At 55.2% G+C, this 14,438-nt stretch overlaps 2 protein-coding genes across 2 annotated transcripts in view; one reads left to right on the forward strand and one right to left on the reverse strand.

The window, feature by feature from the left end:
- Positions 1–4,328: 4,328 nt before the first annotated feature.
- Positions 4,329–9,543, forward strand: KCNK15 (potassium two pore domain channel subfamily K member 15). The gene is made up of 2 exons (XM_027898040.1): positions 4,329–4,621; positions 7,767–9,543. The coding sequence occupies exons 1-2, from the start codon at positions 4,339–4,341 to the stop codon at positions 8,678–8,680; spliced, it is 1,197 nt and encodes a 398-aa protein (XP_027753841.1). The 5' UTR covers positions 4,329–4,338; the 3' UTR covers positions 8,681–9,543.
- RIMS4 (regulating synaptic membrane exocytosis 4) overlaps positions 8,021–14,438 on the reverse strand; it is a 54,341-nt gene continuing 47,923 nt past the window's right edge. Inside the window, exon 7 of the transcript XR_003572800.1 lies at positions 8,021–8,031. The gene's annotated coding sequence lies outside the window, so the exon portion shown is untranslated. The remainder of the gene's footprint in view (positions 8,032–14,438) is intronic.

Genomic DNA, 14,438 nt, shown 5'->3' on the forward strand with positions numbered 1-14,438 from the left:
TCTGGAAGAGCCTCACATGCTTGCAATTCCATCCCAGACCCTTTGTCCCCCCCACCCCTGACCTTCCTGGCAGCCCCACAGGCTGTGATGCAGGGAACTCATTTATAGCATTGTGATGTCCATGGTGGGAGCAGAGGCAGGCTCGGGATCAGGCCCTGCCCTCCCTGGGGCCAAGGATATGCCCGTGTTTCCATGGTCAGTCTGCAGTGGCAGCTCATCTGCACATTCACCTTCCCCAGAAGCAGGACCCTCCTCCAGACACGCTCCCAAAGCCTCTCTCCTTCATCACTGGGATCCAGGGTCTCCTGGCAGGGACCAGCTCACCCCTGCACCAGCAGGGCCTCCCACCCCCAAACCCCAATCCAAACCTGCTGCTAGCTCTGATTTAACAGGCTCTCAGCAAACACTTCCACAGATTTTTAAGTATGGGCATTGTTCTTTGATCTTATTATTTTATCATTAAAGCCAAGATCCTCAAACCAAACTAAAGTGTTTGAGATCAAGAACTTGCCAAAGCAGAGCAGCACCTTTCCTGTTTGGTTGTGGTCCAGGCACTTTATGGCAGGTACTTTTTTACCTGGCTGATGTTCAACTGACAGCTTTCCAAGCACATAAAAAACTTATTAGGCTGAAAATAGAGTCTGTGACCATAAACTGTCAAGAGCACTGTCAGCATTTCCAGCCCAAGTCTGCTTCGTGTACAAGCACTGGCAGATCAGGCTGCTGGGGGAGCAGGGTGGAGAGGATGGGGCTGTGCAGCCCTTTGCAGGACTCATTTTGGGTAGGCAGGAGCCTGTTGTGGTTTAAGCACATCATCTGGGCAGCTGCAGCTGGTTGTTATTCACACATTGATAGCTAATACTTTTTAGAAATGAAGTAATGCATTGCTTTAAAAATACCCTGTGGCATCGCCAGGCTATCTATAATTTCGCTATTAAATGGCATTAAACCCAGAATAGCTGATGCTTTCGCTAAGGCAAACAAAAACATCCATTTGGTGCTTAAAAATAACCCAAAGAAGCAGAGAACACCAGGATGGTCCCCAAGCCCCAGAGAGCAGGAGCACCTTGTGGTCAAAACCCAGGAGGAGGCTGATGCCTGATGGGACGTGGGACTGACTCAGGACAGACCCCCACGGCTGGTCCCCCTTCAGTGCCTTTCATCTGAGACTGTTAAGCAGCTTTGCTTATTTGAATCCATTAGAACTAGGAAAGCTTTTTAATAAACTCCCTGCCAGCCTGGAATTAGTAGATGTGGGCCAATTAGACACGTTAATTAGGCACTGGTTTAAACACAGATGAAGTTTGACTTTGCTTACCGACCTCAGAGGAAGCAGCTTCTCAAAGTTCACCTCCCAAGGACTGAAAAAAAAAGGCACCTTTTACTCCCAGTCCCGAGCACCTCCCAACAGACACACAGCTCTTCGGCTTTATTTTCAGAGCTCCTGCTTTCCCTTTGCCTCCCCACGCAATAAAAATGAGACATTTAATCTCATAATGCACCTTCTCACTGAAAATCAATGGTAAAGCACATTATCTTGCCTGCCCTGAGCCTGCAGCTCTGGCTTGACCTTCCTCGAGCGCAGCGAAGTCGGGGGGGAAAGGCAAAGGTTGAACTGGAGGGTTTGGCAGTGGCAAAGTGAGAAACTCTCCTGTGCCTCAGGAGGGACAGGACAGGATGGCCCTGCACAACAGCCATGGGCACAGCTTGGTGTCTCTCATGCCCCAGGCTCGCTGCAGGCAGGAGAAAGCAGAATGTGAGCGGTGAGAGGCAGAGCAGGCTGAATCCAGCCCGAATTACGGAGCCTCCAGCCCCACCCCAAGCACAGCCCTGGTTTGTTACTGGGGATTTCTCATCAGGAGATGGATCCTGCTACCCTTGTTCCTGCTGAGCAGCATTTATTCCACAGGGGCCTGTGACCTGCACGAGGTCAAAGCAAAGCCTGAAAGGAGAAATCAGTGGCATCCCAATCTCTGTAACTCCCAGTGCCTATTGTCACTCACATCTCCCAGGGTTTTCCATGCTGGAACCTACAATGGCATGTTGGCCCAGGAGAGCAGATGGCTTTGAATAACAGGCTACAGCATCAGCTTAACACTTCAAACATTACCTGGGGACCCCAGAATTTGACCTGTAAGGCACTAGAGGCTCCAGAACTCCTCCTGAAAGATGTGTGACAGGCACCCAGTGATGCCATTACCTTCCAAATTCCTTCCTCTGTAATGGAACCAACAGGAGCTCAATTAGCAGCCCTGGGTCCCATCTCCAAGGTGGGGATGTCGTTGCTGACCAGTGGAAAAATTACCAGCAGCAGGTGAAGTGTAACCACTCAATCAGGCAGCCCCCACAGGTCTGTGGGTCGGGAGGTCTGGCAGCATCCCAGGCCCCCTTAGCAGGGCTGCAAACACACCCCAGGGAACACAAACCAGACACATTCCTCCAGCACAGCCTGTGCCACATGATTTAGGAGGCTGCAATGTCGAGCAGCAAAGTGATGGCTTGTGCTGCTGCTGGAGGGATGGTGGAGTCTATTTTTTCTCCAACAACAACAGTGAAAGTTGTTTTCACTAATGGTGCTGGCACGGAGGCTCAGCAAGAAGGAGGGAAGTGGCAAGTGGCCAGGGTGAAAAAGAGTTCACAATTACAGTAGGAAAGGCCACTGTGTCCCTCGTGCTGGCCATGGAAATGCTGAGGACAGGGCTGGAAGGGGCTCCAGGAGGGCACTGAGTCATCCCCTGCTTCAGGAGAGCATCTGCTGCACCCAGAGCATTTTCAGCAGGCACCCAGACTATCTGCTTATCTTATTTTTAAACTCCTCCAGTGACAGGGTGCCACAATCTCCCCAGCAGTCTGTTCTCATGGTTCAAAAGTTTTTCTTATGTCCAATGCAAACCCCCGTGTTGCAATTAAAGCCCAAAGCATTTTGTCCTCCACGGAGAGAGAAGCAGGATGGATGAAGAGGGATGCAAGCCTCGTTGGTTTTTTACTTGTTTTATTCCCAGCCAAAAGAAAGAGAGTTTATTTCTTGAACAAGATACTATCTCCTGCAACACACAACCGAGAAGTATCTTTCTATTTTTAAAAGTGAAGTATAAGAGTTACATAAAAGCTATGGAAACCAGGAATGAGAAACAGGGTCTTCACTTTTGGGCTCTGCCTCCTACCCCAGCTAATTTCCCCACCCCTCAGAGCTGACCTGGGCTGTTCACAGCCCATTAGTGTGAGGAGCTGCACTCACTGCCCTCCTCACCAGCACAGGGCTGACAGGCCCCACATCCCCTGCAGCTTCTCATCAACCTGCCAAAGAAAGCAGCAGAAACCCTGAACCTGGTTATTCTGTTCCTTTCTGCCCTCTTAAGCCAGCACTGGACACAGGAAGCCTGACTGTTTGCTCTGGTGACCAGCTGAGAAAAGCAGAGATGAGGCAGATAATGTAGACAGGTGACACAAAATAGATTACTCAGACAGATAACACAGACAACACAGACAGACAGCACTGATAACACAGATAGATAATAGGGTGACACAGATAACATGGGTAACAAGCAACACAGGTAGATAACAGGGATGACACAGATAGATAACGCTGGTGACACAGGACACACAGGTTGAATGTTCCTCAGTGCCCTGGGTGTGAAGCAGCACTCCCTGCCCGCAGCTGGGCAGAGCAGCAGGAGCCAGGGAATGGCACCTCAGGGTACTTCGGGACAGCCACACAGCCCTAAAGGCCCCCTCTGCCAGGAGGGCAGGCAGCGAGGGTGCTGGCAGGAGAACCTCCTCCAGCCTGGGCACACGCAGCCAGGGGCAGCTCTGGGCTGTCACCGGCACGGGACGGACCGCGGCCCCGCCGGGGGCTGCCAGCTCTGCCCAGGGTGCCAGGCACGGGACACAGAGGAGCCAGCCTCGGTGTGAGGGCGAGCCGGTGACAGAAGCAGCTGCTGCCGACGGAGCCGGTGCTGGGAGCGCGCAGGAGGCGGTGCCGGAGCGCTCCGGAGCGCTGCGCGGTGCCCGCGGCCGGAGCCCCGGGGTGCGGGGAGAGCGGTGCCCGGTGCGGGGGGAGCGGTGCCCGGTGCGGGGGGAGCGGTGCCCGGTGCGGGGGGAGCGGTGCGCGGTGCAGGGGGAGCGGTACCCGGTGCGGGGGGAGCGGTACCCGGTGCAGGGGGAGCGGTGCGCGGTGCAGGGGGAGCGGTGCGCGGTGCGGGGATAGCGGTGCGCGGTGCAGGAGGAGCGGTGCGCGGTGCGCGGGGGGCGGTCGCGGGGGTGCGCGGGGGGCGGGCGGGGGGCGGCGGCGGCGGGGCCATGCGGAGCCCGGGCTGAGCGCGGCGGCCGCCCCTCGCCATGAAGCGGCAGAACCTGCGCACGGCCGCGCTCATCCTCTGCATCTTCTCCTACCTGCTGGTGGGCGCCGCCGTCTTCGATGCGCTGGAGTCGGAGGCGGAGAGCGGCCGCAAGCGGCTGCTGGAGCAGAAGCGCGGGGAGCTGCGGAGGAAGTACCGCTTCTCCGCCGACGACTACCGGGAGCTGGAGCGGCTGGTGCTGCAGGCCGAGCCGCACCGCGCCGGCCGCCAGTGGAAGTTCGCCGGCTCCTTCTACTTCGCCATCACGGTCATCACCACCATCGGTGAGTGCGGGCAGCCCGCGGCATCCCTCCATCCCCAACCCCCTGCACGCCGTGTCCCTCCATCCCCACCTCCCGACACCCCGTGTCCCTCCATCCCTGCCTCCTATCTTCCTCTATCCCCACGCCCCTGCATCCCGTATCCTTCCATCGCCACCTCCCTGCACCCCATCCTCCTCCCTCCCCGCACCTCCAGTACCCCCGGGAGCTCCAGGACATCCCGGGGGATGCCCACATGGCAGGGGCAGGTCTCGTTCTCTCAAGGCTTGCACCTCTTTAGGCATCTCCTTAGGCCACCCCCGAGCTGACCCTGTGAGACCCCCGGTGCCAGCGCTGGGGAAGGCAAGGCGTGGGCAGGCTGGGGCCACCCGGTTCTGGGGTGCCAGGGATGCTGCCGTGGCTGGGGCCACGAGACACGATGCTGTCCCAGGGAGGGAGCAGCTCGTGGAGCTCCTGCAGGAAGCTGCTTCAGGTCAGGCGGCTGCCGAAGTTGGCAGCGGTGTGGGAGGGCAGAGGTGGCGGCCACATCTGTCCCCTGCTCAGGGCTGTAGAAGGGTGAAGAGCTGGGCAAGAACCACTGGCTTCTTTGCCAGCTCAAAACTCCCGAGGTTTGGCTGTGGGAGATCTGCTTCAGGGAGCCAAGAGAGCCACCAGACACTGCCCCTCGCTCTGCCTGCTCGGGAACCTGCGGAGGGATGGGTGTCAGCCTGGAGGGGAATGATTGAATCACATTAAACTCCCACACAGACACACTCACCCACACTAGAGCCCAGTGCCTTCAATTTTGCAAGAGAATGAAACTAAATTGTTTGAAGGTTCCCTGAATTCTAGGTGAGATTAGCCACATGGGAGTTTAGCACTGTTTAATTAATCCATTTTGATTAATCCATGCACCCTGAGCATCCCGTGGGGGTAGACAGGCTGGGATTCTGTGCTCATGTCACTGCTTGTGCTGGGATTTCAGTCAGCAGATGAGTTTTGGAGGCAGGAATTCTGAGGCCAAATCCTGCCCTCGTCTGCAGGACAGGACTCAGCCTTACCAAAGGGCTTGGGATGGTTGAAATACCTCTGGTAGCTGAAAGCATCATCCCCCAGGACAAGGGCTGGTGGGATTAACTGCACCGTGTTACCAGAGGACGAGAGCTGGCAGAGGGGCAGGTGCCCTGCAGGCCCTGCCTGGGGTCTCCACGTGTTCCCATGGGATGGGGTTTGTGCAGCTGGGAACACACGTGGCCAGCAAACAGCAGCGGGCTCAGGGCACAGTTCAGGTGAGGCCCCAGCAGGAGGGAAGGGTGAATGGCTTCAGAGAAAACCTCCATCACTGCCTGACAGGTTATAGCTTCATTTACATGATTTTCCTGTCGGCTGTGACAAACAATGGCCACGCTTATCACACGCCCCGTGCGATAAATAATTGCAGCCCAGGTGCCATATTTCTAAAACACTGGCATGTCAGACTTCTCTGTGTTGGGCTCTGCTCCAAATCTCAATTTTAACGTTAATGTAGCTGTGTTTACTCTTTCTAATTCCCTCTGTCATTTTGAAAGCATCAGTCAAACGCTCTTTTCAACAGTCTCTCAGGGTATAACAACTGTTTTTCCACTTACTGCTCTTCTGGATCATTATATTTACCTCCTCATTGCTGTCATTGTATTATCTGCTAGCCAGGGACCTGGTAATTGCACTTGGTTATTAAGCTTGGATCTGACAGGGGGTTTTTGCCACTGCAGTCTCCTGTCTGCTCTGTATTCAGTGAAATGTGGCATGCAGGCATTAAGTTCATAATTTTTGATTGCGTGGGTTTGTGAACAGACAGAGCAATTAGAAGCTGGTCTGTTCCTGCCTGCTCCCGGCTCAGAGCGCAGCATGGTGGAGGATGCTGTCCTCAGCCCCTCAGCCCTGTCCCAGGCAGGAGTTTCCTGGAGCAGGAGGTGTGTTCCAGAGCCCAGGATGACATGGTTATCCTCCTCTGGTCATCCCATCACTGGATGCTGTCAGCTTCCCCAGCAGTCCTGGAAACCTTCACTGGCAGCAAGGACAGAGGGGAAGCCAAGTCACAGCTTAGAGTAAGACTGAGAAATAAACAAGAGGGTTTCCTCTCCGTGCAAAAGTCACACAAATTCCTGCAAAAAGGGAAAAACATCAGTAGCTGTTTGTGAAAGGCCCCGGCAGCAGCAGGGGAAGGAGCCAGCGCTGTTCTGCAGGCACCCTCAGAAGGGAAGCTTCCAGCCCTGGTGGTTTCTTGTAAAAGAAACTCAAAAGACAGGCTCGGATGCCTTTGGATGCCTTTGGATGCTGCTACTCCCCACACCACGTGACTCCCTGGCACTGAGTTGGTTCCTCATCCGCTGAGGGCAGGGGCCACTGATTTCTGAGTAGCTGCTGTAATTGAGGTGGGCACAGAATGGCTGGAGTCAGGAAGATTGCAGCGAGTACCTCATTGTGCCTCACAGTGTGATCGTGTGTGTCCTTGAGTCATAGCCCTGAAACTTGGAGCAAGGTGGGGAAATTAAATCTCAGAAGGCATTCAAGGCAAACCTTGTCCTCCTTGAGCTCCTTGTGCCCAGGACAAGGGCTGACAGAGCTGCAGTGGCATAAATAGTCACTTCCCTGCATCTAAAACAGCACAACCCCTTCTCCCCAGCAGTCCGGCCGTGGTTTAGGTCTGAGTTGCAGTGACACTGGAGTAGATCTAGTGTGGCTCTGCAGAAGTCCTCCCAGACTGAGATGCTTCTGCAGGCACTGTTGTCTCAGCATCCTGCAGAACCCCCATCCTCCCTAAGGTGACCCTGCACACCCAGCACTGCACTGGCACGGCCTCTGAATTGTTTGTGAGCTGCAGGAGGCTTGTCCAGCTCTAGATCCCAGGAGCTCTAGGGCTCCTCCTGGCCTCTGCAACAAGCTCAGGGCCTATCAGGAGGGTACTTTCTCTCTTTAGAGGCCAAATGAGGTTCCACCTACACGATACTGCGATGTGCCGTCATCCCAAAGGATGTGGCATCATGTGGCCCCCTCAGCACTGCCTGCAGATCTGTCACAGTCATTTCCCCTTTTCCCCCGCTCTCCTGCTGCTCCTCTTGGTCCTGGGGCAGCCTTGCTGGAAACCCCATTGAGGGCTTGACACCACCTTCTCCTCTTTCCTTGCCAGGCTATGGACACGCTGCCCCGGGCACGGACGCCGGCAAAGTGTTCTGCATGTTCTACGCCATCCTGGGCATCCCCCTGACGCTGGTCATGTTCCAGAGCCTGGGCGAGCGCATGAACACCGTCGTGCGGCTGCTGCTCAAGAAGATCAAGAAGTGTCTGGGCATGAGGACAACCCACGTCTCCATGGAGAACATGGTCCTCGTGGGCTTTCTGTCCTGCATGGGCACCCTGTGCATCGGCGCCGCGGCCTTCTCTTACTTCGAGGGCTGGACTTTCTTCCACGCCTATTACTACTGCTTCATCACCCTGACCACGATCGGCTTCGGGGACTTTGTGGCTCTGCAGAAGAACGAGGCTCTGCAGAAGAAGCCCCCGTACGTGGCTTTCAGCTTCATGTACATCCTGGTGGGCCTGACCGTCATCGGCGCCTTCCTCAACCTGGTGGTGCTGCGGTTCCTGACCATGAACTCGGAGGACGAGCGCCGGGACGCCGAGGAGCGAGCCTCGCTGAGGAGAGCCCGCAACAACATCCACCTCAAGCCCAAAGAGGACAGCCGGAGCAGCAACGCCATTTTTCTCCCCGCGGAGGACAGGACGAGCCAGATGAACCTGATCCCGCTGGTGCAGGAGGACGCGGAGAGGCAGCGGCGCCAGTCGGCCAACTCGGCGGCCGCGGTGCCCTCCTTCTGCACGTGCCTGTGCTACAGACCCCAGGTGTGCGGCAGCCCCGCGCCCTCCCACCCCGAGACCCTGAGCTGCCACACCAACCCCGTGTACTACAACTCCATCTCCTACAAAATCGACGAGGTGTCCCTGAGCACGCGGGGGCAGACGGGCTCTTCCCCGGGCAGCACTTTGTCGTCCAGCAGCCCTCGCTGCCGGCAGCACCCCCGGCTGCGGAGGAAATCCATCTAGGAGCGCGTGCCGGGCTGCGCTCGGCGCTCCCATCTTACCACGATGATAAATTAAGAACAGAGATGCCAGGTTCTTCTTACTCTCTCATTTCTTCTGCTCCTCTCCCCTCTCAGCTGGCAGCCGGCCCCACGCAGGGTCCGGCAGGAGCCTTTAGACCCTGTCGAGAAATAAGCACTCCTTGCGTGCGGGCACTGAATGACGTCGTTAGTTCTCCTTTGCTTTTTCCTCCCAAGTAGGTTCAGGCATTTGGGTGTGGCAAGAGCCCCCCTGGTGTGAAGCCCTGCGAGCTGTAGGTTTGCTTTCCCACCTCCCTGCTCCCCAAAGGGGGCATTGCTGCTCTCCCCCCCTGCCAAACCTTGGCTGTGGCTGCTGCCAGCACGTGGCTCCTGCTCCATGGCATGGGCTGCACTTGCTGAGAGTACCAAAAGCAGGGCCCACGTGAGCCCTGCGGGGCTGGGGACCTTTTAAGCTGTCCCCTGACCGTGGGTGCAGGTAAGTCAGTGCCATGCAGTAGGTTTGCAGCTGGTGGGTGGGCAGGAGGGAAGGGAGTGTGGTCCTGCAGCTCAGCACGAGGGGATGGCTTCATGGAGCTGCATCTCCCAGTCCTTCAGGCCTGAGCTCAGGTTTGTGGCTGGCTCAGTGCTTCTGGAGGCCCATGCACTCACCCACTTGCCCCCCAGCACACCGTACCTCTTACACCTGTCTGCCACTGGCAGGTCCGGAGCTGGCTGGTGGGACGCTGTGTCCCACTCGCAGGGGAAGCTGAACTCCTGCAGTCCAGCCCAGCCCAGCCCAGCCCAGCCCTCCTCTGCAGAGCCCACACTGTGCTAAGGGCAGCCCCAGGGAGAGCCTTCCTGAACCACACACAGTCAGTCACCTGCAAAGGGCTTGGCCTTGAAGAGACTTTTTTTTAGCTAAAATCACCCCTCCCTTCCCCACCTTTCCTCCACCTGGCAGGTGTGCCAGCTCCTCACCTCCTCACAGTCCCCACGAGCCCATGGGTCTGTCTTTGTTGCTGCTGGGATTATCTGAGGGGGCTGATCCCATCCCCACATGCCTCCCACACCTGGGAGGTTCTTTCCAGCTGGTGATCTTTGTCCATCCTGTCTCGTCTGCAGGAAAGCAGGACTAGGCTCTGACCCTGTTTCACTTTTTTTTTACCCCAATAAAGGGGCATTTTCAATGTTGGCTCTATCTAAAATACCCTCAAGGGGTTTTCCTGAAGGAAAATCCACTTTTCTTGATGTGAAGGCATGCAGAGTGCCAGCGTTGGAAAGGTCTCAGGGCAGGCTTTGCTCTCTCCCCTTTTGTTCTGGGTGGCAGCTCAATAAAAGATGAATCCAGCTGGTGGTGGTTGGTTATTTGTCACGAGGAGGAGCGGAGAGATGTGTCCAGGCCCCAAACCCCAGGGACTGCAGTTCCCCAGGGGCTCAGCACCTGCCTTGCTTTGCACCAGTGGCCCCAGATCTGGACTAGCTGGGTGAGCCTTGGTTTAAAGAGAAAGGGGTGTGGGGGCAGAAAGCAAGCTGTGAGCGTGTAAAATAGGCTTAAAAATGAGAGACTTTCATTGGCTTCAGAGCTCCTCAGTGGTGTCACTTCGTGCTGATCCCACCAGCTCAGCCCCTTTGTTGCCATCTCCCATCTCCCCCACCCTCCCCAGGCTGTCAGCCCAAGGCTTGGCTGTAATGTGGTGCCTTTGCCATCAGAGCTGGGCAGCAGATGGAAAAAGGGCTTGTGGTGGCTCCCCAGGGAACGCTGCCTGATCTCACCACCCCCTCCCATAGACCCCTCCAGCAGAAGCCCCCAAACACTTCCCACCAAGGGCTGGCAGCAGCTGCACACCCCGTAACATCCGAGGGTCTCCTTCCCCAGGGATCCCCAGGCCCCCCTGCACCCACACTCACTCAGTATTCCCAACAGCCTGGGGCACGGATACTTTCTTCTGCCAGCAGTCTTCACCTCCAGGGTTTCAAAATCACCCTTGAATGGCCAGGGCTGGGCATGGAGGATCTTGGGAAGAAAACAGCAGGAGCAGAAGGGGCTCTGGGCTGGGGTGTTGAGCAGAGTACAGCTGGGAGCAAGCTCAGCTCTGTGCCTGGGGAGGCCCCATGGCCCAATTTCATCTGGAAGTGTCACAGGGAAATGCAGGTTTGAAGCTGGGGCTGATTGGGGGAGCTGGAGTGAGGGCCCTTCCACAGAGAGCACTGGCAAGGAGTCTGGGACAGAGCTGGGACACACCAGGATGAGTTGCTCTCATTCCCCACAGGCAGAAGAAGACACACAAAAAAACCTCCAACACACCATAGGAAAAAAAAAAAGGTTTTATTATCACCATTATCAACGTTTTCATTAGCTTAACACTGAATTGTAAATCACTCAATCATTACATATTGTCTGAATAAAACCTACAGACAGGAAAAAAGTATAGCAGAATCCTCTCCTGACTACAGACGAATGGCCAGTCCCACCGGGACGTGCCCCACCTTCCACCCAAGGCAGCCCACGCACCTCGGGGCCAGCAGGCTGCCCAGCTCCATTGCCTGTGTTCCACGGAGATCACAGCTCACCAGATGATGTTAAAAACCTCCAAAAAGTTTTGGAGAGGGTTACCAGAGGCCAAAAAGAGGCAGATCAGCTGCCCCCACTCCCGCGGAAAGGCCACAGGAGTGCAGTGCCCCTGCAAAGCTGTTGGGTTTTGTGAAGCCATTAATGAAGTAAAAAGCAGATTTCCCTATACTGGCCAGGCCCTGGCAGGAGGGGGGAACAAGGCAGAGCACCAGCACACTAGAGGGGGCAGGGGAGGGTGTGGATGGGCTGGGGGTGGCCCCATCCCCGAGCAGAGGCCAGCTCTGCTAACCCGCCCCGGGGCTCCCGGCGGGCAGCGTTGGGAGGGACCTGTCAGTGAAAAGAGATGCCCTGGGCAGCCTCGGTCCCCTCGGGCTGGAATAAGGCCTCGTAAAGAGAGGGGAAGGGAAACCCATGTGGGAAGCAGAGGGTGCTGGGGAAAGCAAGGGGAACCTGGGGGGAAGCTGGCTGGGAGCTCCCCTTCCCCGCGGCCAGCACAGAGACATATCCCGGTCTGTCTTCTCGCTGTGGCACATCCCACCCCTGCGCTGGGGAGCCCCTGCTGAAGACCCCCCGGCTCCTTCCACGGATAGGAAAGGAAGGACCCCCTGTGGTTTGAATCTGGGACTGCCACAAAACGTGGGCAGGGCACGGGCATCCCTGGTGGGTGGCAGGCCATGGCAGTGCTGCGTGAGGGGGTCTTGGGGGAGGCACTGCATCCCGGGATGCCCTTTTCTGCTCCCTGGTGCAAGGAACAGCCTGCAGGGAGCAGGAGGAAGGCAAGCCCAGCGTGGTGAGGCTGTGGGATCGTGCCTTGGACTCGCTCTCCAAACCTCACTTTCCCTTCTTGCTCCAAAGCCAAAAGCAGCTCCAGGTCGAGGAGACGGAATCCCCAAAGCAGAGACCAGTGTACAGCACTGGGAAAGGAGCAACAGCCACAAAAAAAAACCTGCTGCGGGATTTAAAGCTCCAGGCTGGCTGTTAGAGGGACATGGAGCAGACATCCCAACGTGTGGTGCCCAAGCAACTACAAAACCCAGCTCCTGGAAAGCCTGTGGGATGGCTTCAGCATCCTGGATCCTTCCCTCGGGTTGCCTCTGCCCCCATCCCGCTCAGGGAGCGGAGCTCAAGCTGTGCCCTCACGGCCCCTCTGCCAGACACAGCCCTTCCCTGCCCAGCACGGGGCTCTCGAGCCCACCTGAGGTGCCCAGTGTAAATGCCAAGGCTGTCTGCTGACCTGGCTGAGCGGGGCTTAACAACAACACAGCTCTGGATGCTGTTTGAGCTACCGGGAAGTCACGAAAGTGGTTGGGTTGTGGCCTCTGTTTGCTGGTGCTCTGGAAAGGGCTGGTGCAGGGCCGTTCTCTTACAGCCTCTGAAGTGCAAAGAACCAAATGCTACAAGAAACTCTCCCTGGTTCCTCTCCTCCACAAGAGTAAGAGCAGCTACCACAGGGAAGGGAGGGCAGAAGGTATCTACACTTTGAGAAGAGCTTGAGGCTGCCCAGGAATGATTGTGATACTGCTGCCGTGGGTGAGCAGCAGGGGCTGGGGCTGGAAGTGCAGGTGCTTGGTCAGTGGGATGTGGCCCCTGAGCGGAGGAGTCTGGCAGTGTGTGAGTGGAAAACTCATCAGCCGCATTTTGAGAACACCTAATCACTTGCAAACTCCCACATGTTCTCAGACACACACCTTGGCTGGTGTGCCCTGGGGGAAACACAAAAAGGCTCTCGCTGATCATCCCCTTTTCTAAATGTTTGGCTCCAATTAGGCTGCAATTTCGTTTTAGGTGCTCCCTCCAGGTTTCAATATGCCCTGGACTCCTCCACTGACGGTGCTCTGCATTTACACCTCTCTCTCTCTCCTCGAAGCGTTTCACAAAACCCAGGAATTCTTCCATCATTCCTCCAGGCTCCCAGCACCACTGGGACTTGCTGCCTGCACTGCCAGCAGTCTGGCAGCCTTGAGAACAACATGGAGAGCTGTCCCGTGGGAAATGCTGCAAGGAATCCACAGGCAATGAGCTGGGACGGCATCCTGAGGCTCTTTTATTCTGTGCACTGCACCAGTGATGGAGGCTGACTTAAAATCCAACATCCTGATCCTGCCACTTCGGAAAAATCTCTAGGCGAGCCCAGCACTGGCAAACTCGCGGAGAGTGGCACAGAACAGCCTGTGCCTGTTTCACCCCTCAGTCCCCCGTGATCCTCTGCGAAGGTGCAATCTCTCTGCCTTGGGTGGAATTTTCTAACAAAATGGACAAAATACCACCTATGAAGTGGACAAAATAACCCACGAAGCCTTTAAAGAAAGAGCAGCCCAATCTGCTGCCCTGAAAAAAACCTCCCTCTAGCTTGCCCCTGGTATCATCTCGAGGAAAACAGGCAGCTGTCAGGCAGAACTGATGTGGCCCCAGAGTGCAAAGGCTTTTTTTTTTGCTTTATCAGGGCTACGGTGGCAGTGGGAACCATTCTCGTCCAGTTACAAACACTAGATAGCCTAAGGAAAACCAGGAGATTGAAACAGTCGTGAAGTCTATACCCAAACTAATTTTTACCCCTGTCGTATGAAGTCACCTACAGCTGTTTCATTCCTCACCTAAGAGAGAGCTCATGTGGATGGGCACAGACACTCACAGAGAAGTCTATAGGATGGATATATCTCACAAGGCAACAGCCCAGTCTTTGTTTTTTTACAGTCAAGGTTAATATGGAGCTTTTCCGAAAGTGATGTCGTTGAGATTGAGGACAATTATAAACTGTATCAACAATATGTACTACAGCCTGCAAGTCACAATCTGTGCACACCAAATGGAATATATTATTGCTTGGTAGCCTATTAGACTTTCTTTATAAAAAGATTTTTATACAGAGTACAGGATTATGACAAAACTAGCTAAGTAGTTCTCATCTTGAAAATACAACATCGATTCTTTCAACAAAGTAGCTGAGAGTTAATGAATGATAACAAATACTTACTAATAATTTTATGGCCAGTTTCAACAGAATTTCTTATAGGACTCTTTTCTGGTGTTTATTTACATATGCCTCTTTTCTTTTGGAAAAAAGTTGATAAAATATAACAAGGAACATAGAAATCAAAAGAATGAGTAAACTTCATACCAAGAACATCAAACGTTTTTGAAAACACTAACTTATGTTACCTGTTAAAAAACATACATATCATTTTGTCTT

This window comes from Empidonax traillii, unplaced genomic scaffold (genome assembly GCF_003031625.1).
Source record: "Empidonax traillii isolate 1590-97213 ecotype Southwest subspecies unplaced genomic scaffold, ASM303162v1 scaffold575:size619451, whole genome shotgun sequence".
NCBI lineage: Eukaryota > Metazoa > Chordata > Aves > Passeriformes > Tyrannidae > Empidonax > Empidonax traillii.